The sequence below is a fragment of the Sapajus apella genome, unplaced genomic scaffold (genome assembly GCF_009761245.1).
Source record: "Sapajus apella isolate SASKATOON/1434 unplaced genomic scaffold, GSC_monkey_1.0 scaffold14, whole genome shotgun sequence".
NCBI lineage: Eukaryota > Metazoa > Chordata > Mammalia > Primates > Cebidae > Sapajus > Sapajus apella.
In genome coordinates this window covers 29,786,059-29,813,068 of record NW_022436954.1, presented here as the reverse complement: position 1 = coordinate 29,813,068, position 27,010 = coordinate 29,786,059, and the positions used below count along the sequence as shown (strand labels likewise).

General features: G+C 40.8%; 1 protein-coding gene across 2 annotated transcripts; it reads left to right on the top strand.

Annotated features, from left to right (window-relative positions):
• The first annotated feature begins 2,647 nt into the window (after window positions 1-2,647).
• On the top strand, window positions 2,648-25,482 carry PRRG4 (proline rich and Gla domain 4). Of its 2 annotated transcripts, none has more exons than XM_032283647.1 (6): window positions 2,648-3,069; window positions 3,428-3,549; window positions 10,070-10,233; window positions 12,268-12,316; window positions 13,179-13,311; window positions 24,943-25,328. In XM_032283647.1, exons 2-6 carry the CDS (start codon window positions 3,450-3,452, stop codon window positions 25,172-25,174), a joined length of 678 nt encoding a protein of 225 aa, XP_032139538.1. In that variant the 5' UTR covers window positions 2,648-3,069; window positions 3,428-3,449; the 3' UTR covers window positions 25,175-25,328. The 2 variants fall into 2 exon arrangements, with proteins under 2 accessions (XP_032139538.1, XP_032139537.1); XM_032283646.1 differs by having other exon boundaries at window positions 2,649-3,069; window positions 3,428-3,552; window positions 24,943-25,482.
• Window positions 25,483-27,010: the final 1,528 nt, after the last annotated feature.

Sequence of the window (27,010 nt, the reverse complement as noted above, 5' to 3'; positions counted from 1 at the left end):
AACTGCTGGGATTATAGGCGTGAGCCACCGCACCTAGTCAAGAATATTATAACTTTAAATAGCAGAAGGCATAGAATAAAATGAATACACCAAGTAAGTAATAGAAGAAATCAGCTATCTTGGGCACTGTTGTTACTGGCTTTTCTCTTTTCTCTCTTTGCCATCTAACCTCAAAATACCTTGCAGCTCCATAGTGACTAAGTTAATGTGCATGCTGCCAAATGCTGTAACATTCTCTAGGACTCAGTGTTACAGGAAAACATACAGGGTGTAATTCACTACTGAGAAACAGACTTCAATTTCTCTGTCTGCCTCCCTCTCTGTCTATAAACTCTGATTTTTGATGCAAGCACAAAGCCTCATTTGTTTTGGTCCAAATATCCAGATATGTGGGTGGACTCATTCTACCAAGGAATGTCATCAAAGTTCACAACTGCTGATTGCATGGCATGAGGCATTTGACCATTGGCCTCTCCCCAAAGTAGTGGGAAATGAAGTACTTTTCCTACCTGAAAATAAATTGCTTCCACTCAATGAAAATGTATTGAACATGAACAATGTAGAAAGCACTCCCCTGGTACTGTGGAGGATGAAAAAATGAGTAAGTCAGTTCTTGCACTTGATAAGAATGTCACAGGCCCACATTCTCAGATCTAGGTCTCAGCCAGATTAAATTCTCCTCCAGGACACATGGTATCCATCTCCCCACCAGGAGGGCTCAGTGCTGTAGGTTGACTCAAGGAATAAACAGGAAAATGGGTGTTCTAGTGAAGATGTTTCCTATTCTCACGTTCAACCACAATAAACCATGTCTGGGCCTCTTCATTGTCTGATTCCAATTGCTTGAATAAGAGGGAGAGAAGACTCCATCATAGAAACAGTTTAGACCATGAGGTAGACAAATGGCGAGTGAAGAGGAAGGGATTGGAAGAAGGGAAAGGAAAAGCACTGCCTAGAAGGAATTGGTGAAAACAAAATTTCTGCAGAAAACTTAAGAAGAATTCCATTGATTATCAATAATCATAATAAAATATAATCAAATATATTAACATAATAAAATATTGTCTAAAATAGACAATATCCTTTGGGAGGAGAAAAACAGAATTTGGTAAAAACTGAATTAATCAGAAATTTGAGGCCAGGTGCGGTGGCTCATACCTATAATCCCAGCACTTTGGGAGGCCGAGGTGGGCAGATCACCTGAGGTCAGGAGTTTGTGAACAGCCTGGCCAATGTGGTGAAACCCCGTCTCTACTAAATGTAGAAAAATTCAGCCAGGCGTGGTAGTGGATGCCTATAATCCTAGCTACTCGGGAGGCTGAGGGAGAATCAGTTGAAGCGGATGTTGTAGTGAGCCAAGATTGCACCACTGCACTCCAGCCTGGGTGACAGAGCGAGACTCCGTCTCAAGGGGAAAAAAAAAAATTGAAGGGGGGAAAATGTTTCCCTTGGCCCCGAGCAACTGCCAGGCCACTTTGACCAAAGCGTAAATAGTGTTTCAAATAATTGTTAAGCATGTTCTTCGGATAAAGAAGGATGTGACCATCACCTGGCACCGGTCCTCTGTCCACCTGCTGCCTTCATTACTTCATGCAGCAGTTCTTGAAGTCTTTGATCAAGACCTTTTTACACACCAACGTTATCAAGGATGCCAGAGTTTTCACTTATGTGAATTGCTTCTAATGATATTTATTATCTAACATTGAAACTGATAAATTTTCAAAATATTTTTGAAATCAAGACAACAAAGCATACTTTTTATTATGTTTATGCATTGACTCAAGGAAAAGATCAAGATTTCAAGATAATTATTTGAGAATAATGAGGTTATAGCTATCCTAGTAGATATGAACAAAGAAAACTAATCAAAATACAAAAGCAGTAGCCACGAGAGATGGTGGACACCTTTAGTCCCAGCTACTCTGGAGGATGAGACTGGAGGATCTCTTGAGCCCAGGAGTTCAAGAAGCCAGCCTAGGCAGCAAAGTGAAACCCCTACTCTGAAAAAGAAAAAAGGAAAGAAAAAAAACCATTACGTTCAGAAGTAGAGAACAAATTTTATTAATCTCTATAAATCTACATAAATCTCTATAAAATGTACATACTGATACTTTAAACATACTACCATGGAAAATCCTAGAAAATACAAGCACGCACACGCAGGTATTCTGTTAGCAGACAGAGTGATGACTATTACATGTAAAATAGCCCCTGGAAATTTCCACTGTACACTTGAGAGAATGAAAGTGAAAATGGCAAATCATGTATTGTTACCATAATGGAAAGAGTTTTGACCTGAGAGACCCCTGGAAAAGATCTTGGAGACATCCAGACCTGGCAGACCACCATTGGAGAACCAATGAAATAATTAAATTTAAGGCCATTTCCATCTCTTATCACGAATAAAGGGTATTTTGTCTGATGAATATCTTGTCCTTGTCCCTGGACCACTCTTTTGAAAACAGTTGATCTAAGGTAACCGCAGGACCCATGGCCTAGCGAGACCCATAGCGAAAAGCTCTGGACGCACCGAGGGCGCTCTGCTTAGGACTGAGAACCGAAACGCTCCCTGGATTAGGAGCATTGAGAACGCCGGGTGCAGGCACAAATCGAAAAGCAGCAACCCGCGCCGCCAAGGCGGGGCCAGAACTGGCGGCTGACGGCCTGGCCAGCCCGGGGCTGGGACAGAAGCTGAGGCGGCTGAGAGCGCAGCGCGGACTCCAAGGAGACGCCGGCCTACTGCCCGCCCGCTGGCCGCAGGTAGGCCGGCCCCCGGGAGGAGGGGCGCGGCCAGGTGTCCCCAGGTAGCCGTCTCCTCCCTTCCTCCGTCGGCCGCCTCCCAGTACCGAGGCAGGACCTCGCGCAGCGCGTGTTCCCCAGGCGCCCTTCTGCGGACCCCAGACGCGTACCCGGTTTGCGCAAGGGACCACCCAAACCCTGGGGAGAGCGAGGCCCGGAGCGTCGCAGAGGTTTGAGGGCGCCGGAGACCGAGGGCCTGACGGCCGAAGGAACCACCCCAAGACAAGACTCTGGCCCGGTGGCTGCTGGAACATGTGCGGGGGGACACAGGTGCGGGGCCTGGAGGGGGGACTCGGCGGGGAGGGAGCTACTGGGAAGGGGGGCACATCGGTGGAGGCCACCTCGGCGGACTGCGTTGGATTCGAACACATAGCTGAGGGTTGCCCGCAGCGACAGGTCCCGGATCAGCCCTCGGCAGGGTCCCGGGGCGCGGCATTTGTCCCAGGCGCTCTCGGGGGCTGCTTTCTGGGCGTGCCTGGAGTCCCGGCGACCGAAACCACGCGCTGTGCGCTCTCACGTCGAGGCTTGGAGTGCAACAGGTTGGTGATTCAGTTCGACAGAAACTCGGAGTGCTGAGCCAGGGGCTTTTTTTTTTTTTTTTTTAAACTATGTTTTTTGTTTGTTTTAGTTTGTTTGACAGTTGCCAGACTATGTTTACACTTCTGGTTCTACTCAGCCAACTGCCCACAGTTACCCTGGCGTTTCCTCATTGCACAAGAGGCCCAAAAGCTTCTACTCATGTGGGAGAAGAAGGTAAGCACAAAAACGTCCCTGGAACCCGGAGCCGCGTGGTACAGATGTCAGTGAGAAAGTGCAGTATTTGAAATGACATACCCTGATCAATCATAGAAGCACTAAAATATTCTTTAGTTTAATTTGTGGTATATTTGGCAAGGTTGTGGTTTTTTATGTTCTTTAACTGCAATTTATACAACTTGATTTCTCTGAGTTTCCTTTAATAAGTATATATGTAAGAGCTTGTTTGTGGTTAATTGAATGGAAAACCTATTTCAGCTTCTGAAAATCAGTGAGTGACATTTCTCTAGAGGAAGCTGTGTGGTGATTATAATGAGCATAATTACTTGTTCTTCCTGGAAAGGTCAACGGGGAGTCCAGGATCTAGTCTGGACTTGTTGTGAGACCCTGAGCAAGATAAATTAACCCCATTGGGCTTGAATGTCTTCATCTTTAAAAGTGATGGGAGTGGGGTGTAAAATCATCTCTGAGGTCCTTTTTGACTTTCAGATGGTCTAGTTGTCTAGATAAAAGCAGCTAGTTGACAGATTAGGTTTGGGGCTTGCCAACCTAGAAGTCGATAGTTTTTAGGCTTCTCATTAACAGTTTGTTTCCTGCCTATATTTTAAAAGCCTAACCTAGTAAAACCAAAAAACAGAAGAAAAAAAAAAAGCCTCTGGCTCTTAGCATCTTTCTCCCTGACTAGTCACGGTGCTTCCCCAACCAGTGCCAGTACTCTGGATCCATGTCCCCACACGTTCCTGTCTCTTATCCCTTCTCATCAGATCCTGTTCTCAGCTCATTTTCATTTGGGAAGGATCTGTTACACTAATACTCCTAACTGACTTTATTAATGATTAACACAGTTGTGTGTGTTGAGATAGAACAATCCATTAACCCAAAAGAGTCAAACTCTGATGACAGAATTCTAGACAACTGGATAGGCTAGCTAGAGGAATAGGGAGAGATTTTGGAAGAGGATCCTTTTTAGTCCCTCCCAAGCTGCACCGTATATATCAGTCCACTTAGAAGGTTGCACTTAAAAGATTCCATACTCAGATGCTCTTCCCTAATATAATTGTAAGTGCAATCATTCATTCACATGACACAGGGATAAAAGACACTTTCGCTGGACATGGTGGTTCACGCCTGTAATCCTAGCACTTTGGGAGGTCAAGGCAGGTGGTCAGGAATTCAAGACCAGCCTGGCCAACATGGTGAAGACCTGTCTCTACTAAAAATACAAAAATAGCCCGGCATAGTGGCATGTGCCTGTAATCCCAACTACTGGGGAGATGGAGGCTGCATGAGCTGAGATTGTGCCACTGCACTCCAGCCTGGGTGACAGAGTGAATTTTATTTAAAACATAAACACAAAAATAAATAAATAAAGACACTCTCAAGGACATCACAAGCTATGGAGGGAATTTAGAGATCATACCTGGGTGTGGAGAGCTGGAGATGTCTATGGAAATGTGAATGAGGGATCCGACACATTTGAAAATACAACTTGTTCAGTCAGTCACAACTTTATGAACACATGCCAAGTGCCAGGCCCTATGCTGTGTGCTGTCACAGACATGAAAGGCTGCAACCTGTGCCCTGGAGGACATTTTCATCTGGTGCAGGAGGCAGGGTGTTAAACAGACAGTCTCCATCAACTGTATAACAGAAGCTGGAACAGAGAACTCTAAGAAAGGAGGAAAGAGTGAGCAGCAGTAACTCTGCCTCAAGAGAGTTGTATGGCAGAGAAGCCAATGCCTTCCATCTGCAAACGGGCTATAATAAATGGAGGTATAAAAAGTAACCAGAAATAAAGGACCTTTGGCTAAATTCTTCTTTGTTATTTTTGAGACGGAGACTCACTCTGTCTCCCAGACTGGAGTGCAGTGGCGCGATCACGGTTTACTGCAACCTCCGCCTCCTGAGTTCAAGTGATTTTCCTGCCTTAGCCTCCCGAATAGCTGGGATTACAGGTGCATGCCACTGTGCCTGGCTAATTTTTTTTGTATTTTTAGTAGAGAGGGGGTTTCACCATGTTAGCCAAGCTGGTCTTGAACTCTTGACCTCAGGTGATCTACCAGCCTCGGCCTCCCAAAGTGCTGGGATTACTGATAAAGCATGAGGTTGGAGTTGAAATGACTGTAAAGGAGCTTATTTAGAAAACACAAGGAGATAGAATTGAAGAGAATGCAGTATCTGGGTTGGCGAATTTAGAGCAGTGAAATGCATGGTCAGCGTCTTAGGATAGTCTAAGACAGGAGAAATAGAGAAGGGAAGAGAATCTAAGAAAGTAGAGCCAAGGCCATTGCATCCTCCAGCCATGGTCAAGGGGAAAATAGGAGCTCTTGCTGAAAGCCAAGGGCATTCCAAGGGCAGGGAGGTTTGCTTCCTTTCAATTAAAAGCAAATTCAGGGTTACTTAGAATCCAGTAACAAAAGACAGTATTTCTCCTGAGATCATAAGGGATACAGGAAAAAATCTGATCTGGCACTGAAGGTCAGTCAGTGACAGGATCAGAACTTTCACACTGAGGGGAATGGCACACAGCAGTCCCTCGAAGCCATGTTTAATATAGTATTAATCATAATAGCATGAGTAATCATAAATATAATATTTATGATATTGGCATAAATATTATTTAAGGAAAAATGAAAATGTTTGTGGCTCTCCCTTTTTTAATTTCCCCTATAAAAGTAGCTTTTGAGTTCCATAGTGGTGTATTTTTCTTTTTTTGAGACAGAGTCTCTTTCTGTTGCCCAGGCTGGTGTGCAGTGGCGCAATCTCAGCTCATTGCAACCTCTGCTCATTGCAACCTTCCCAGGTTCAAGTGATTCTCCTGCATCAGCCTCCCGAGTAGCTGGGACTACAGGTGGGTACCACTATGCCCAGCTAATTTTTTGTATTTTTAGTAGAGACGGGGTTTCACCATGTTAGCCAGGTCAGTCAAGACCTCCTGACCTCGTGATCCACCCATCTCGGCCTCTTGGGGGTGTATTTTTAATAACTCAACCTACTGGAACAGAAGACTATCGTGAGAAATTTGGCACTGCATTTTTTAGCCAATAAAATGGAAGGATCTGGACATATTTGAGAAGTAGCAATACAGAGGCAGATATCTAATTCTCCATTCTGAACTTAGATTTTTTTTTTTTTATTTTTTTTTTTTTTTTTTTTTTTTTGAGACGGAGTTTCGCTCTTGTTATCCAGGCTGGAGTGCAATGGCGCGATCTCGACTCACCGCAACCTCCGTCTCCTGGGTTCAGGCAATTCTCCTGCCTCAGCCTACTGAGTTGCTGGGATTACAGGCACGCGCCACCATGCCCAGCTAATTTTTTGTATTTTCAGTAGAGACGGGGTTTCACCATGTTGACCAGGATGGTCTCGATCTCTTGACCTCGTGATCCACCCGCCTCGGCCTCCCAAAGTGCTGGGATTACAGGCTTGAGCCACCGCGCCCAGCCCTGAACTTAGATTTTATGCAGTAAGTATAGCTAAGTGAGGCAGGCTATGGGTTGCTTCATCAATAGTTTGATACTTTAAACCTATACCAAGCTGGGAAACACCAGACCTATACCTATGAATTACTTCAGTTGGTAGACTTTAGGTCCAAGAGTTTCCTCCCACTATTGCAAAGTTAAGTTTGTTCATTCAGTCAGTAATTTTTTTGAGCACCTCTTATGGGCCAAGAACCAACATCCCTGCTTTAATGGAGCTTGCCTTCTAGTGAGGAGAACAGGGGTGAGTAAAGCATATAGAAAACCAGATGGTGATGAGGACTATAGAGAAAGGCAGAGTGTGAACAGGGAGTGCCAGGGGTGGGTGGGTAGGCATGGGAGTTCCAGGTAGCATTGAACAAAATCCTGAAGGATGTGAGAGAGCAAACTGAAATAAGTAAGTTCTGTTCAGAACAGTAAGTCCAAAGGCCAGAGAGGACCAGGTGTGTTGGAAGCCAGCATAGCTACAACAGAATATGCAGGGAAAGTGGTAGGAGATGAGGTTAGAGGGGTAAGGGCTTGGGGGCCAGACCGAAGAGGGCCGTGTAAGCCATTGTAATGACTTTGGCTTTTACTGCAGGTGGTGGAATTGCTGTTAGAAGGTTTTTAAAAAGCAAAGTAGGAACAAAGTCTATCTTATCTTTTAAAGGGCTCTCTTTGGTTGTTATGTTAAAAACAGACTATAGAGCAGCAAGGAGACCCTTGGAAGACCATTGTAGGAATCCCAGTGAGGGGTGATGGAGGCTTGGAAAATTTTTCATACTATCTCCATTTGTGATCATATAAAATCTACAATAAAACAAAGGAGGAAACAGAATAGAAATATTTCATCACACTAGCCCCTCTATCTACCTTTTAGAATACTTTTCAAAACAGCCATCACCAATTATCCCATTGTAGCTTCCCATTTGGTTTGAATAGCCCTTATTTGTTATTTATAACATAGAAATGGACACGGTAGAATAGTGCTGCTCCCCCAAAATATAATGTGAGCTACATAATTTAAATTTTTCTAATAGCCACATTTTAAAAAGTAAAAAATAATAGATGAAATTAATTTTAAGAATGTATATCATTTAATCTAGTACACAAAATGTCACCATTTTAAAATATAAGCAATATAAAACATTATGGAGACATTTCACATTCTTTTTCTTTTATACACCAAGCTTTTGAAATCCTTATGTGTGTTTTATGCTTACTGCACATTTCAATTCAGATAAGCCACAGTTCTTATTTATTCATTTAGAGATAGGATCTTGCTCTGTTGCCCAAGCTGGAGGGCAGTGGCATGATCTCAGCTCACCGCAACCTCTACCTCCTGGACTCAAGTTATCCTTCCACCTCAGCCTCCCAAGTAGCTGGGACTACAGGCATGCACCACCACACCAGCCTAATTTTTGTATTTTTTGTAGAAATGGGGTTTCACTGTGTTGCCCAGGCTGGTCTCCAACTCCTGGGCTCAGGTGATCCACCTGCCTTAGCCTGCTGGGATTATAGGCGTGAGCGACCGCTCCCAGCCTTCTGTGGCTAGCGGTTACTGCATTAGACAAAATAGCTCTAGAACATTCAGACCTGTTTGGAAAGATAATTCATTTATAGAAAAAATATCTTGGACAAGATGTGACTGTTCTTAAAGGGGCAAAAATAAATGTGAGACTCGAGGTCACACACAAATCAGTATGAGTTTTCCAGCCATGATCGCTCATGAGCAGTCTTTCAATTGCCTATTTTAATACATTCTTTCTTTAGTAATGGTGAGCAGTGAAAAGTATCCGCACTTTTAAATTCTTTTAAGCATTGTGATGTAGTTCTCACTTTTGGAATTCCAGTCTTAGTAATATGATCTGGAGCAAAATCTCTTAAGCTTTGTTTGTGTGACACCAGAACAAGTTTAAAGTTTGTGGGTTTTGAAAATACTACCATAGTTGGATGCTTTGGTTTTGTGTCAACCTGTTCTGAACCTTGTAGTGTTTACCATTTACCTTCCCGTCAAATGTAAAGGGAAACTTATAAAACATTAGAGACACGTATTTGGGGAGTACAGTAGAGGGAGCTACTACTTTGGAAAGAACTGAATGTCTTTAGTTAAATCTTACAATTAGCTTATATTTTCACTAATTTAGAAGGTTAGAATTTTATAACTTTTAGCATAAACTTGAATACAGCAACTCTAATGTATAAGCATTAATTTGTAATTTAAGAACTCGGCCAGATGTAGTGGTTCATGCCTGTAATCCCAGCACTTTGGGAAGACAAGGCGAGTGGATCACGAAGTCAGGAGTTCGAGACCAGCATGACCAAAACAGTGAAACCCTGTCTCTACTAAAAATACAAAAATTAGCCAGGTGTGGTGGCACATGCCTGTAGTCCCAGCTACTTGGGAGGCTAAGGCAGGAGAATCACTTGAATTTGGGAGGTGGAGCTGAGACTGTGCCATTGCATTTCAGCCTGGGTGACAGAGTGAGACTCCATCTCAAAAAACAACAACAACAAAATTAAGAACTTAAAGAGATCTTAGTGATTATTTAATTTAATTCCTGGTTTTACAAATGAGGAAATGGCAGCCCAAAGGATGTAAGTGACTTATCTTAGAATATACAACTGATAGCTTAAGCTAAATCAAAACCAAAAATCTGTCTTTTAACTCTCAGTTCAATATGCTGTCCATAATGCCCCACTAATTTTTCTCAGTCAAGATAATAGAGAACAAATTCTTTAGAAACAGAATAGTCTGACCTGTCAATTATTGGGAAAATAACTATCTGGAGAGAAAAAGATATTTAAATAATTGTTATTTATACTAGTAACTTTGGACATAACTCCAGCGGAATTATGCTAATTTTATATTTCATATTTATAGGAAATTATCTTCACTGATGCCTTTTCTTTTTTTTTTGGTTAGATTTTAAAGCTTTACAAAAAAGTTTTGTATAATTTAACCACATCAAGAGGACTATTCACTTTTTCCACAATTAAAACAGGAATTTTTTGAATAGTTTTGATCAATGTTTAAGTCTTTTTCATTACTTTATTAGTGTTTACATCAAAAGAAGAAGCAAACTTTTTCATACATAGACGCCTCCTGTATAATAGATTTGATTTGGAGCTCTTCACTCCTGGTGACCTAGAAAGAGAGTGCACTGAAGAACTTTGCAATTATGAGGAAGCCAGAGAGATTTTTGTGGATGAAGATAAAACGGTAATGTGGTTGATTATGTTAATTATCTGGTATTATTCAATTGTACTTAAGAAAGTGGCACTTTCAGTTATTAGAGATTTTACGCTTTAAACAAAATCAGGGTTATGTACCTGATATCTCTTTCTACTTCGTTAAAATGGTAATTAACCTGTTTAGACTTGGCTCTACACCCGATTAATGGGGTTTATAGTAATTAGTAAATTATTGACTGTTGTGATTTTGTGTGTTTAATGTTTATTATATTTAAAATTCATCATGGGGCAGAGTGAATTTAACTCCAAGATTTTGTGGTTAGTGCTCTAACTCAGGCTTCAATCATTTATGACTAAGTAATTTGTCCTATCGGTGACCTTACCTACTTGATTACCCATATTTATATTTCAAGTATTTACTGACAGTCTGATATGTGCCAGGTGTTCTCCTTGGCACTGAGGATACAAAACTTATAGCCCTTGTATTTGGAAATGTATTGTTTGGTCTATCAGTGCAATTTAAGGGAAACATTTTTAAAAGTTCTTTCTTAGAATATAATCAAGTTCTGTTAATCTTGACAAGGTACAAAACAGATGGCATTGTGCCTATGATAATCTGTCACAGTCTTCAAAAACATTAAGTAACCCAAATTATCTTTTTTTTTTTTTTTTTTTTTGGAGACAGAGTCTACTCTGCCGCCCAGGCTGGAGTACGGTGGCACAATCTCTGCCCACTACAACCTCCACCTCCCGGGTTCAAGCAATTCTCCTGCCTCAGCCTCCCAAGTAGCTAGGACTACAGGTGCATGCTGCCATGCCGGGATAATTTTTTTGTATTTTAGTAGAGACGGGGTTTCACCATGTTGCCCAAGCTGGTCTCAAACACCTGAGTTCAGGCAATCCACCCGCCTCAGCCTGACAAAGTGCTAGGATTACAGGCGTGAGCTGCAGCACCCAGCCCTAAATTCTTTACCTTTGTAGATTTCATAATGCTAGCTCCTTTTTCCCTTTCCTAAGAGTCCTATTTTACTTTTTGGTCGATAAGAACCTCCTTAGGTATCCTTCAAATGCAGGTGGTAATGGAACCTAGTTGTTGACTTTTATATCATTGTGCCCACCCTCCCATTCCCTGCAAGTATTTGCTGTGTCTATTAAGGAGAAAAACGAAGCATATACTGTGTAGTTGTGCCTGTTGGAATTTTATTCTGTTTTTCACAAACCTTTTCTAATTTTATCATAGTTCCTTAAAATTCATTTCTATTCTCTCAGGTAGCACTGAACTTAAAATTGTCTCAAGAATGTCTTCCCAAATCAATAAATACTTTTCAATAAGATCTTCCAGAAGGGCACAGTGGCTCATACTTGTAATCCCAGCACTTTGGGGTGCAGAGGTGGGAGGATTGCTTGGGCCCAGGAAATCAAAATCAGCCTGGGCTTTATGGTGAAATCTCCGTCTCTACAAAAAAGAAAAAATTACTTGGGAGTGGTGGCATGTGCTTGTAGTTCCAGCTACTTAGGAGGCAGATGTTGGAGGATTGCTTGAGCCTGGAAAGTCAAAGCTGCAGTGAGTCATGATCACATCACTGCACTCTGGCTTGGGCTACAGAGCAATCCTGTCTTTAAAAAAAAAAAAAAAAAGTCCTGAGACAAAATGAGGGCTTATCTCCCACAGAAAAATTCAGTCTCCTGTTCAAACATGGTAGTGAGTCCACAGCCTCAACTTCTAACTTTGGTACTTTCACCTACTCTCTAATGCAATAATTTCCCAATAATGCAGTGCCTTAGTGGGAGCTCCAGTCAGGTGAAGGGAAAATAGCAGGCACAGTAGTAAAGAGCTGGAACTGGCAGTAATCCCTTGACAATTAGATAGACAAACAGCAGAGGCAGTTAGGGGTGGTAGTGCTTTAATTAGAGTGAGTCACACCCTTCAGCTTGAATGAACTGGTCTCCAACTTATGATACCTGCCAAGAGTTTACTACCCCTAGTCTAGGTCATTGGGACCAAATGAAATAATGATAATAAAGATATTGAATAAACCTGGGAATTTTACCTTTTTTTTAGAACGCATTTTGGCAGGAATATTCAGCAAAAGGACCAACCACAAAATCAGGTAAAACAATAATTGATCAAATTTAATGCTTTTCTCGCCCTCTCTCTATTGTAATACATTTTAGTTTTATTGTTTTGAGTTTGGCTGTTACTCAACATACAAATCTTATAAATACAAGGAGATTTCTCAACTATACACTGGGCTATCTCAGACAGAAAAGGACAGATTCATCTATTTATACACTGAAAATCAAGTTTGGTGAGATACTAGGGAAATGAGATAATGGGCTTAAAGCTGTTTTAAACAGCTCAGCTATGTCAAGACTTGCATAGAATAAAAGTAGATTCTATTCATTTCAAGATGTAAACTATGTTAACCTGTTTTCTTTTTTAACCATTAAAGGTAGATGGAACATTTTGCCAGATAAGATTGTTGGATCGAATTAAGTAACTTGTAGAGAGGGGAGATCCTTTATCTAATCTGTATTGATCATCTCTAGCTGCATTTTAGTTGGGTGTATTTTTCACCAGCTATTCTTTCATTCCTCTTCTGTAGGACCCCCCACCAGCCGCCATGGCAGGTTATATCGCATAGCTACCCTGAGTTGCTTAATAAATATAATCTTAGTGATTAATACCAAAGTATGTCTAGTTGAGGAGCAAATATGTTTATCCCACTTAATGCTGAATATTACATTTAATACGACCTATTTTAAATAAATAAAAGAATAACCGTAACTACCGCTTTTAGAAGTGTCATTTAAATTTTTTTAGGTAGACTCTCTAGCACAAAGACTTGAAAGAAGTCAACATCAATGATTAGATGCTGTATAATGTGTTTAGACCCAGGATTAAATTTGTTGAAATCATAGGTGATGCTATGTAGTTGTTATATTTATGTTATTTTAATGATTTATTTCAAGATGGCAACAGAGAGAAAATTGATGTTATGGGCCTTCTGACTGGATTAATTGCTGCTGGAGTATTTTTGGTTATTTTTGGATTACTTGGCTACTATCTTTGCATCACTAAGTGTAATAGGCTACAACATCCAGGGTAAGTACTAAGTAAAACTATGTAATTCATTACTAGACATTCTATATCGTTATTTTTAAAATGGGTCAAGCAGGACCAGGTGCAGTGGCTCACATCTGTAATCCCAGCACGTTGGGAAGCTGAGACAGGTGGATCACCTGAGGTCAGGAGTTCAAGACCAGCCTGACCAACATGGTGAAACACTGTTTCTAAAAAAAAAACAAGGGTCAAGCAAATAGCTGCCTATTTTCTTAAATAAGCCTTTTATTTAGGAAGAATTTTAGATGCATACAGAAATTGTAAAGGTATTAAAGAGAGTTCCCGCCCAATTTCCTACATTGTGTGTGTGTGTATATATATTTATTTTATTTATTTATTTATTAAATAAATTGCCTAGGCTGGAGTGCAGTGGTACAATCTCAGCTCACTGCAACCTCTGCCTCCTGGGTTCAAGCAGTTCTCCTGCCTCAGCCTCCTGAGTCGCTGGGACTACAGGTGCAGGCCACCACACCTGGCTAGTTTTTTTTTTTGTTTTTTTTTTAGTAGACACGGGGTTTCACCATGTTGGTCAGGGGGGTCTTAAACTCCTGACCTCCTGATCTGCCCGCCTTGGCCTCCCAAAGTGCTGGGATTACAGGCGTGAGCCACCGCGCCTGGCACATTGTTAATATATTTCCACAGTAGAATTATCAAAACTCAGAAAATGACAATGGTTCATGACTATTAACTAAACTCCACCAGTTTTCCCACTGGTGTTTTCTTTCTGCTGCCAGATCCAGTCACAGTACCACATTGCATTTAGCTGTCGTGTCTTCCCGGCCTCTCTAGACTGTGACAGTTGTTTGGTCTCCTAATTTAACATTTACATAAACAACCTAATGATGCTATTTCTAAGGTCCTTCGGAAGAATACAAGAAGTTTCACATATGCCAGCTTCATTTTTCAGTATTTCTTAAGCAAGAGGCAGATACCAGTATCTTCACATTATTTCCACAGACAGGAAGTCCTGTAGTTTACTCTGAGCCACAGAGTTAACAGATCCACATGGCTACCCAAATAGAAACCGTGTAACTGGCTTTTAAATTCAACTATTTTTATTGATGTTTTAAATAGAAGTTAACAAAATAAAATGGTTACCAATTAAGGATAACAGCACACTGATAAAGCTTCAAAAAGATTCATAAAGGCCGTAATTGTTTGCATAATAGAAGCTCAGCATCCCTATTGAAACAAAAAGTACTGATATCTTTCCAGTAAATATGGCTGAGTAGGCATAGAAACATTCTTATTTAAAAAAAAAAGCAGCAGATGCTAAGCAGGCTATTAGAGATTGATGCTTATTTCTTCCTATTCACATTTCAAATTCCATGAACAAGCTCAAAGTGGCGATCAGGTGTACTTTTTTAATCATAATGATTATTTTACTTATCTTTTCAGCAAAATGGGCAGTGTTTTTGTATCCCTCCAAAAGAATAGAAAGTATTCTTTATCATATATATTAGAAGATTCTTTGTCTTCTAAATTAAGAATAGCTTTCAATTCATAGCAAATAAAATTTAAATTCTACGTAACAACTGACCTGGATTGTTCAAAAAATGTCAACGTTGAATACCTTTTCAAGTGGTTCTTGGCCAAGGCAGGCAGGTCATGAGGTCAAGAGATAAAGACCATCCTGGCCAACATGGTGAATCCCCATCTCTACTAAAAATACAAAAACTAGCTGGGCATGGTGGTACCCACCTATAGTCCCAGCTACTCGGGAGGCTGAGGCAGGAGAATTGCTTGAACCCAGGGGGTGGTGGTTGCAGCCGGGAGCTGAGATCGAAGCACTGCACTTCAGCCTGGCAACAGAGTGAGACTCTGTAACAAAAAAAAAAATCATTTTCATTGTGATAAGAGCATCTGAAAATGTGCTGATAATGGAGAGTAAGGCCTTTAAAAGGACTTTATCCTGTTTTTTGCCTACAAAAGTAATACATGAATTATTTTTAAATTCAAGTATTATAGAAATATTATCTAAAATTAAAGTTCTCATAATCCTACTTTTCAAATATAACCACTATTATGAATTTGGTATGTCAAACTCCAGATTTTTTTCTATGCATATACTACTTGAGTGGTGTAAAAGCAACTGTGGTTTCTGCCATTTAAAGTAATAGCAATTGCTTTTGCACCAACCTAATAACATATTTTATAGGTTTTTTGGTGTGTTTTTCTGGCTCACTGCAACCTCCGCCTCCCAGGTTCAAACGATACCCCTGTCTCAGCCTCCTGAGTAGCTGGGACTACTCAGGTGCCCACCACTACACCCAGCTAATTTTTGGTATTTTTAGTAGAGACAGGGTTTCACCATGTTGGCCAAGCTGGTCTCAAACTCCTGACCTCAGGTGACCGCTGCCTTAGCCTTCCAAAGTGCTGGGATTATAGGCATGAGCCCCTGCACCCGGCCTATTTTATGTTTTAAAAAGAAATGTTTGTTACATGTTCTCCTTTGCAACTTGCCTTTAGCATTGAACAATATAATTTAAATACATTTTCAGTGCAGTGCATTTTTTTAATAGTAAAATATATGTAACATAAAATTCACCATCCTAACCGTTTTCAAGTATACAGTTCAGTAGTATTAAGTTCATTCACTCTTGTGCAACCAATCTCCCTTTTTTCTATTTTTCCATTTTGCAATGGTGAAGTTCTGTGCCTAGTCAACAAACTTTCCCATTTTTCCCTCTCCTAGACTCTAGCAATCACTTTTTCACTTTTTGTCTCTGAATTTTACTACAACACCTCATATAAGTGGAATCACACAGTATTAGTCTCTTTCTGACTGGCTTATCTAGCACAGTAATTTTTAATCATTAATAGAGTCTCTTCGAAATGTTTTATTGCAGCATTTCATTATGTTTGATGAAGTTTTTTAAAATTCTAAATGTAGTAAGATGTGATTCCTTTCTAAAATACATTGGCCCCTAGCCCAGTTCCTGTTTCTGGAAGAAACCACCAAGGTGTATTTTCCCTATCCTAGAAATAGATATGGTATAGTGGTTCACTGTGTGAGTTCCTGAACCAGATTGCCTGGATTCAAAACCCTGGTACGCCACTAACTAGCCATTTGACTTTGAACATGTTATTTAAACTTGTACTCTGCCTCCCTTTCTCTGTGAGTAAATTGAAGGTAATAATGTGAGCTACCATATTACATAGTTCCAGAGAGTTGCCATTAACCTGGGCTATAGTGTGAATGGTACCCTATGGTTCTGTGCAGTATGGTAGCCCAAATAATAACAGTATGTATCTCCTAAGGGACTTATGGGAATTAAATGATGTGATGCACAAAAAGTACTTAAGAGAGTGCTTGGTAGCAAGAGTAGCACGTACTCTCCATAAAGGTTAGCTGTTATTATCAATTTTTTTTTTTGAGATGGAGTCTAGCTCTGTTGCCCAGGCTGGAGTTCAGTGGTATGATCTTGGCTCACTGTAACCTCCCTTGGCTCACTGAACTCTCCTGAGTTCAAGCAATTCTCCTGCCTCAGCCTCCCAAGTAGCTGGGATTACAGGCACCTGCCACCACACCCAGCTAATTTTTGTATTTTTAGTACATACGGGGTTTCACCATGTTAGCCAGGCTGGTCTTTAACTCCTGACCTCAAGTAATCCTCCCACCTCGGCCTCCCAAAATGCTGGAATTACAGCCATGAGCCACTGTACCTAGCCCAGCTATTATTATTATGAATTTGCAAACTAAGATTTTTCTAAAAGCTTGCACTGAAATGTTTATGTGTTCCCATCCAATGTTTGTATTTCTTCAAAAATGTGTCTGAACTGGGAATGGGCTGCAGATTCTCCAGTGTTCATATAAAATTAAAACTCATTATCAGAAGACAATATAGGCAATCAGAAAGTATTATATTGCAAATAAGTTTTCTTCAAATTTGGTAGATCTACAAAAATTTTATTTGGCCTATGAAATCCCACTTAACTTACCTGACTTTATGATCTTATAAAAAAAAAAAAAAAGAAATCTCCCTTAACTGTATTTATAACCATCTTCCACATGACCTGTTGCTGCTAACGATATATACACCACTTTCACACTACCTTCTCATTTAGTACTCTCAGTATTGGTATAGTGTATTATGGCACGTGAAGGAGATTACATAGAGTGATTACCATTGCAGCAAGGCAACTACATAACAAAAAAGTAACTTGAATATAAACATGTAAAACAGAGAACAGTCTCCTTATAAATGGCTAGGAATGTCAAGCAGGCATACCATCAGTGCGGGATACAACTAGTCACTTTGGCGGACATAGGTTTTAGAGGAATTAACTAGGAAGGGTGTTTCAAGAAAGTGGACCCACAGGAGCCAAGATGGGTACTACCAAGGCTCATATAGGTGATGATAAGCCAAATAGTCTTGACCAAAGATTTAAAAAAAAATAATAATTGTAGGCCAAGGCCAGGCATGGTGGCTCATGTCTGTGGTCCCAGCTTTGGGAGGCCAAGGCAGGGAAATCTCTTGAGCCCAGGAGTTTGAGATCGGCCTGGGAAACATGGCAAAACCCCATCACTACTAAAAATACCAAAATAATTAGCCAGGTGTGGTGATGCATGCCTTTATACCCAACTACTAGTGGGGCTTAGGTGGGATTTAAGAGCTGTGATGAACAGTAGTGAGTGACTGAGGAAATTGTTGGAAAATTGGAATGGCAGCCACGAATTTATGTTTAAGTTGCCAGATATGAGGTGGACCACTCAAGCAGAGGATTAAAGAGAAAAACAGCCTGTGGGGAAGGTTTTTGAGAATGTGATAGTATGCTAGGTTCTAGGAACAGAGTGGTGAGTAAAATAACCATAGTGCCTGCCCCCCATAGCTCTTACACTCTGGTTTTCTTAATAATGTGTACTAACACTGGGAGAAACTGGAAGACAGAGGAAAACCAATAAGGATGCTAGTGGAGTAATTCAGTTGTGAGGTCATGAGTTTGGACCTGTCTTCAAGGAAAAAGAAGCTGTAGAACTTGATGTCAGATTAGAAAGAACTTGGGAATGTTGGGAGACTATGACTTGAACTTAAGCTTCTGTGCTGAAGAAATATATATGGAAGCTGGGAGAAAGAAAACAAAATTTGGATTTGACAGGACAAAATAGCTCATATTTTATTTATTTTTTGAGCCAGACTTCTGATCTTGTGGCCCAGGCTGGAGTGCAATGATGCAATCTCAGCTCACTGCAACCGCCGCCTCCTGGGTTCAAGCGATTTCTCTTGCCCAGGATTACAAGCATGTGCCACCACGCCTGGCTAATTTTGTATTTTTAGTAGAGACAGGGTTTCATCATGTTGGTCAGACCAGTCTTGAACTCTTTACCTCAGGTTATCCACCACCTCGGCCTCCCAAAATACTGAGATTACAGGCATGAGCCACTGCACCCAGCCAAAATGACTTATATTTTAAAGATAGCTCAAGAAAGGATAAAAGCAACAAAAAGATGAATAACCCACATTTTTTTAAATGAAGGACTTGAATGGACATTTCTCTAAAAATATACGAATGGCCAAGAAGCACTTGAAAAGGTGTTCAATGTTGTTAGACATTAAGGAAAAGCAAATTAAACCAAAATCACAGTGAGAACCAGGTACGGTGACATGCACATGTAATTCCAACTATTCTAGAGTAGCTGTAACAATTTTTAAAATAACAAGTATTGGTAAGGATATGGAGAAATTGGAACCTCATATGCACATTGCCAGTGTAAACTGGTGCAGCCACTATAGAAAACAGTTTGACAGCTCCTCAGAAAGTTAAATGTGGAATTACCACATGACACAGCAATCTCACTTCTATATTTGTATTCAAAAGTATTGAAAACAGATACTGTACACCAATGTCCATAGCAGCATTATTCAAATAGGGTTGATGAAAATAACCCAAATGTCTATCAAAATATGGCATATCCATGCAATGGAATATTATTCAGCCACAAAAAAAGAATGAAGTTCTGATGCATGGTACAATATGGATGGATCTTGAAAACATGATACCAAGTGAAAGAAGCCAGACTCAAAAGAACAACTATTGTATGATTCCATTTATATAAAATGTCTAGGATAGGCAATATCTAGGATAGGCAAATTCGTAGAGACAAAAAGTAGATTAGAGATAATCTTGGCCTGGGAAGATAGGGATGTCTTAGTCTATTTGTGCTGCTATAGCAGAATACTTGAGACTGGGTAATTTATAGGGAGCAGAAATTTATCTCTCATAGTTCTGGAGGCTAGGAAGTCTAAGATCAAGGTACCAGCAGATTGTATGCCTCATGAGGACCCAGCCTCTGCTTCCAAGATGGTGCCTTGAACACCGCATCCTCCAGAGGGGAGGAACATTGTTCCTCACATGGCAGAAAAGCAGAAGAAAGAGAGGGCACTACTCCTGCAAACCCTTCTTACAGCAGCATTAATCCATTTATGAGGGCAGGGACCTCATGATCTAAAAGTCTCCCAAAAGGCCCCACTTCTTAATACTGTTGTATTGAGGGTTAAGTTTGTAACATGAGTTTTGAGGAGGACAAAAACATTCAAACCATAGCAAGGGGAATGGGGAGTTATTGCTTCTTATGTACAGAATTTCTCTTTGCGGTGATGAAAGGGTTATGGAAATAGATAATGGAGATGGTTGCACCTTGTGAGTGGAATACCACTGAAATGTACATTTATGAATGATTAAAATGGAAAATGTAATGTTTTATATATTATATACAATGTTATATGTTGTATATAATATATGTGTGTGTTTATCAGCCACAAAGTCTTTTTACTTGGAAAACAAAAAGAAAGGGTAAGAATTTGGCTGGGTGTGGTGGCTCATGCCTGTAATCCCAGCACTTTGGGAGGCCAAGGCAGGTGGATCACCTGAGGTCAGGAGTTCAAGACCAGCCTGGCCAACATGGTGGAACCACATCTCTACTAAAAATACAAAAATTAGCTGGGCATGATGGTGGGTGCCTGTAATCCCAGCTACTCAGGAGGCTGAGGAGCGAGAATCAATTGAGCCAGGGAGACTGAAGCTGCAGTGAGCCGCGATTGTGCCACCACACTGCAGCCCCGGTGACTGAGTGAGACCCTCTCTCAAAATAAATAAATAAATAAATAGGTAAAGGGACAGAAGGGAAAAAGGACAGAGCCCTAAAGAATGCCCACAATAAGGGTACAGAAAGAAGAGGAGCTGCCAGCAAAGATAGCAGAGGAACATAAATGGTCATTTTAGCCCCATGCTGGAAAGTTCCCTAAGGTATTATGTGAATTATGGGCACGGATTAAGGATTTTGTCCCTATAAAGCCCATAAAAATTTGAGAGCTTAGAGAAAGTAAGAAAGAATTTGTTTAATTTGTTTAACAGATCTCTATTAATTTCCCCAATAACAGATAGAAAATGAGCAAGGTCTTTCTAGGACTTTTCACTAAGATTTTATTCAATGTGACTCTCTCCACAAGCTGGGAGGAATCCACAAGATAATGATGAAATAGGCAAAAAATTTGTCTTTGGAAGTTCATCATTTCTTCTTTTTCACCTCATTCACAATGTTTTTCCAAAAAAGTTCATGTATGTCCTCACATATTAGTTTCACTCAATATGAATAGCACAGTCATTATTTAGTGTCCTCATGCTTACACTTTCTTCTCTACCCTGCTTTTCTTCAGTTTCTGACTTTTCTGCATCACTATGTCTTTTCACCTTTTGCCTTGTTTTTCCCCTGAAACGTTCCTAGCTTCTTCCCTGCATAAGGGATAGAAGCAGAGTTCGAATACAGGGAGTATTATGCCTGTGATTATGACATGTCTTCTGTGTGTGTTATAAAATTTAAAACCCTGGATACCTTTTATTTTAAAAGTGCAATTCATTGTACTTAACACTAGCACAGTGTAATGCTTCTAGTGACATTCAGTGTCTCACTTTGATCCTCCCAGCAACTCTCTGAGTTTCAGGGGATACTCCAAACTAGGTTTACTAGACTTTCTCTTATGTTAGGATTAACTTGTAAATACTAAAGTACTTTTCATCTATTTCCCCAAGAAATTCTTCCAGCAGAGTTATTTGTTTCTATATTTTGCAAATCTGAAAGTAGGGGGAGGGAGAAAGAGGCTGAGAAAGAAGAGAGTAAAAAATAAGATCATTGTCAGAAAAGCTTGCCTCATTCCTCTATAAAAGCAAGCCAAGCCGGGCGCGGTGGCTCAAGCCTGTAATCCCAGCACTTTGGGAGGCCGAGGCGGGTGGATCACGAGGTCAAGAGATCGAGACCATCCTGGTCAACATGGTGAAACCCCGTCTCTACTAAAAATACAAAAAATTAGCTGGGCATGGTGGTGCGTGCCTGAAATCCCAGCTACTCAGGAGGCTGAGGCAGGAGAATTGCCTGAACCCAGGAGGCGGAGGTTGCGGTGAGCCGAGATCGCGCCATTGCACTCCAGCCTGGGTAACATGAGTGAAACTCCGTCTCAAAAAAAAAAAAAAAAAAAAAGCAAGCCAAGAGGCTGGGAGTGGTGGCTCATGCCTATAATCCCAGCACCTTGGGAGGCTGAGATGGGTGGATCACCTAAGGTCAGGAGTTCAAAACCAGCCTGGCCAACATGGTGAAAACCCATCTCTATTAAAAAATATATAAAAATTAGCCAGGGGTTAGTGGTGGGCATCTGCAACCCCAGCTATTTGGGAGGCTGAGGCAGGAGAATCACTTGAACCCAGGAGGTGGAGGTTGCAGTGAGCTGAGATCACACAATTGCACTCCAGCCTAGGCAACAGGGGTAAAGCTCCATTGCAAAAAGAAAAAAAAAAAAGCCAATAAATGAAAAACAAGACCTTTTCATTTCCTAGTTGTTCTATTTTGTGGAAGAAAACAGGCATGGTGGGATGTTGCCAGTTTGAGATATTATTAGTGCATACTTTCTCACTTCGGTCATGTAAGATTGAGATGTGTAAGAAAACACTGTGTAGATATTTAATAACTGATGTAATTATTACATTGTTTCCATACATTAAGTTTTGAAAGTCAACATGGAAGCATTTATTTATTCAAATAAAATAGCTGTCTCCTCCTTTATCCTATAAGCAAACAAATTTAACTTTTTGTCACGAGCTAAATGACTGTGGCAAGAGACTGCCCACCATGAATGCATTCCAGATTCTGACAGAGGAGGAATTGTGTTGAGCTCTCTAAGTAAACTTGTGATCCTCTCAGTCACTTCTCAACTGTTGAAGGGCTGATTATCCAGTTCCTGGATTTACACAGACCTTTTGCTTTTCTTCTTTTTCTGCAATTTTTCTCTCTTCTTCCCTCTAATTCAGATCTCATTATTACCTCAAAAGGAAAAAAGGTGCTCTAAGAGACATATTGACTGATTTAATTTGGAAAAGCTGGCAGTATTTTGAGCCTGCTAAACTGTTTCTTGATGGTAAGAATACTGTAAATATTGACTAGAAGTTAGGGTTTATTTATGCACTTTTTCCTTCTTCCTTTTTTTGTGGGTACATAGTAGGAATATATATTTATGGGGCACATGAGATTTTTTTTTTTTTTTGAGACGGAGTTTCGCTCTTGTTACCCAGGCTGGAGTGCAATGGCGCGATCTCGGCCCACCGCAACCTCCGCCTCCTGGGTTCAGGCAATTCTCCTGCCTCAGTCTCCTGAGTAGCTGGGATTACAGGCATGCACCACCATGCCCAGCTAATTTTTTGTAGTTTTAGTAGAGGCGGGGTTTCACCATGTTGACCAGGATGGTCTCGATCTCTTGACCTCGTGATCCACCCACCTCGGCCTCCCAAAGTGCTGGGATTACAGGCTTGAGCCACCGCGCCCGGCCTCGAGATGTTTTGATACAAGCATGCAATGTGAAATAAGCACATCATGGAGAATGGTTTATGTATCCCCCTATGCATTTTAATTATTTCATTAGCCGCTGGGCGCGGTGGCTCAAGCCTGTAGTCCCAGCACTTTGGGAGGCCAAGGCGGGTGGATCACGAGGTCAAGAGATCGAGACCATCCTGGTCAACATGGTGAAACCCCATCTCTACTAAAAATACAAAACATTAGCTGGGCATGGTGGCGTGTGCCTGTAATCCCAGCTACTCAGGAGGCTGAGGCAAGAGAATTGCCTGAACCCAGGAGGTGGAGGTTGTGGTGAGCCGAGATCGCGCCATTGCACTCCACCCTGGGTGACAAGAGAAAAACCCCGTCTCAAGCTAAAAAAAAAAAAAAAATTATTTCATTAGCCATAACTATAGGAGGCCAATGTATGTATAGATCTTTTATAAACAGCCAACTTCAAGTCTAAACAGATCAATTTCTTAGCATTTAAATCCTAATTTGCACTTCACGAGTGAGAAAGGAAAACCATAGGTTTAAGACCCCAGACCCTCCAGGCGCAGTGGCTCATACCTGTAATCCAGCACTTTGGGAGACTGAGGCAGGTAGATCACGAGGTCAGGAGTTCAAGACCAGCCTGGCCAAGATGGTGCAACACTATCTTTACTAAAAATATAAAAAAATTAGCCAGCATGGTGGTGGGCACCTATAATCCCAGCTACTCAGGAAGCTGAGGCAGAGAATCATTTGAACCTGATGGGGTGGCAGAGGTTGCAATGAGCCAAGATCATGCCATTGCACGCCAGCCTGAGCAACAGAGTGAGATGCTGTCTAAAATAAAATAAAATAAAATAATAAAATAGACCCCAGACCCACGTTGCATTTCACTGGCTGACAAGGTTTTGCGAAAATGGTGAAAAAATATATATTTCAGCCACATATATTTTTTTTAAGTGTTAGGCTTAGATTAAAGCAGAGGGGAGAAAAGATAATATTTCAAGAAAGGGAACAATACCAGTGAAAGCACAGAGAAGGGCCAAGAACTTAACTGCCCGTATAGAGGAGTGTAAGGAAACTGCCTTGGTAGCGTAGAGAGCTGTAAAAACTAAGGTGCGGCTGCAATACTCTTATTGCTTTGAAGAGAAGGCATGGGAGTTAGAACTTGTCTCAGCCAGAAGTACGCTGTGGGTTTGGCTTCTGAGGAGAAGACTGACATGAAGAAAGTACTGTTTAGGAAGGATTGGCCAGGCAGCAGGACTGCAGGAGGGAACGGAGGAGAGGGACAGGCATCAGCCTGTTGTGATTACATCTGTGACATCTATTTCCTCGGCCTGGAATGGCGCCACCTTTCAACAAAGCCTCGATTTGGTTTCACATCATACTTTCAAAAAGTTTTAATCCAGGAGTAAGAAAAAAGGGAATTCACTTGTTTTGAGTCCTTACTCTAGTGCACCAGACACTGCCAGAAGCTTTCCATGCATCTTACTCAATCCACACAAACCTGCTCTATTAAAATAGCTATTATTAGCCCCATTTTAGAGAGGACAAAATTGAAGTAGGTAACTTGCCTTTGGCACATAGCTAGGAAATGACAGGATCAGATTTCAAACCCATGTCTGATTTCAAAGCTCTTAGTCTTTCCACTGTACCAAGACTTTCAGAGTCGGGGGTAAAATAAAACTGTTGTGTTAATACATTGTGTTTAATGTTTATAAAGATAGTTGGATTTTTAAATATTGTCATCTCAAACTAAAAATGCTACCTTTCCTAGACCTAAATGTTGTCTCTCTGCTTAGCTCTTCAGCCGTCTATGAAAGGGGTAGGCACACTCCCTCCATCATTTTCAGAAGACCTGAGGAGGCTGCCTTGTCTCCATTGCCACCTTCTGTGGAGGACACAGGATTACCTTCATATGAACAGGCAGTGGCACTGACCAGAAAACACAGTGTTTCACCACCACCACCATATCCTGGGCCCACAAAAGGATTCAGGGTATTTAAAAAATCTATGTCTCTTCCATCTCACTGACTACCTTGCCATCTTGGTATAAGAAATTTGTGTTATTTGATTGGCCGGGCATGGTGGCTCATGCCTGTAATCCCAGCACTTTGGGAGGCCAGGAGTTTGAGACCAGCCTGGCCAACATGGTGAATCCCCGTCTCTACTAAAAATTCAAAAATTAGCCAGATGTGGCAATGCATGCCTGTAGTCCCAACCAGTCGGTAGGCTGAGGCAGGAGAATTGCTTGAATCTGGGAGGCGCCAGTTGCAGTGAGCCAAAATTGCAGCACCACTGCACTCCAGCCTGGGCAACAGAGCAAGACTCCATCTCAAAAAAAAAAAATAAAGAAGAAAGAAGAAAGAAGGAGAAGGAGAAGAAGAGAAAGAGAAGGAGAAGAAGAGAAGAAGAAGAAGAGGAGGAGGAGGAGGAGGAGGTGGAAAAGGAAGAGGAAGAGAGAGGAAAGAAGAAGAAATTCATGTTATTTGAATGGTTTGCTCTCCCTGAACCAAAAAAGACATGTCTCCAGCTTTTTATGACAAACTGCAAGGAATAAAGGAAGAATAAGCCATGTGTTGTACCACGGAAGCTCTGTCTGCATCTTGAACCTGAACTTGATCATTATCAGCTTGATAAGAGACTTTCTGACTCTATATCCTTGCAGTTAAGAAGAAAGCACATTTTTATAATGTTTGTTTTAGTGGTTCAAAAAAAAAATCTTTGTTGTAAAGAGCGTAGGTAGAATTAGTGAACTCTTTGCATCCTTTGTACAGATAAAGGTTATAGATTTCTTGTGCTGAATATTAAAGAATCAAGAATGTCTAACCATTAAGATTATCCAAAGTCAGGCCAGGAGCAGGGGCTCACACCTGTAATCCCAGCACTTTGGGAGGCCAAGGTAGGCAAATCGCCTGAGGTCAGGAGTTAGAGACCAGCCTGGCCAACATGGTGAAGACCCATCTCTACAAAAATACAAAAAAAAATTAGCCAGGCATGATGGTGGGTGCCTGTAATCCCAGCTACTGGGGAGGCTGAGGCAGGAGACGCACTGGAACCCAGGCGGCAGAGGTTGCAGTGAGGTGAGATCACGCCATGACACAAAAGCCTGGACGACAGAGTGAGACTCTGTCCCAAAAAAAAAAAAAAAAAATAGATTATCCAGTTAGGACATTGGACCTACTCCTTCTTAGGATTTTTTTGGGGGGGTTAGAAATACTTCACAGAATTTGGTATTTCAGTATAAATCTGCGACTTTAATATAATCGCTTGGTTTTATATGTTAAATTATTGCATAGCAATCATTATATTTTGCTGGGTTTAGATCTTAACTCTTGCTGTCAGTAATGTTTTATTATAGGTAGTGGGGTCAGCAGTTTTCTTGTTCTAAAAAATACTATTTTCTATGAAGTTAGTTCTTCGAGGATATAAAGTTGCAATGAAAAGGATTTGCAAGGGTTGTTATGCTATCAAACAGACCTCAAATCTAGGAGACACTAGAATTAATGAAGTTGCCCGTGTTACTGATTAGTAAATACTCCCATCTTCGTTGCAAAATTATCACTATATATAACTACATATGATTATTTTGAAATTTGTTGAACTTTATAGTTTGAGAATCTGAAAAAAGTAATTTGCTTTTCTGCTCTTAAAATAATATTGATTAATGTTACCAGAAACCTTTTGCATCTCTTAATATGTCTGAACACAACAGGAAAACACCATAGTGATTTAAACCCATTCTTTGTCTAGTCTTCTAAATAATATGTATAACCAATTTTTCCTTAAGAATGTAGTAGCATATAAGCTGTAAATTTCTGGAGTATGTGCACACAAATTTATTTGGGTGGGTATGTAGGTATATGTGAA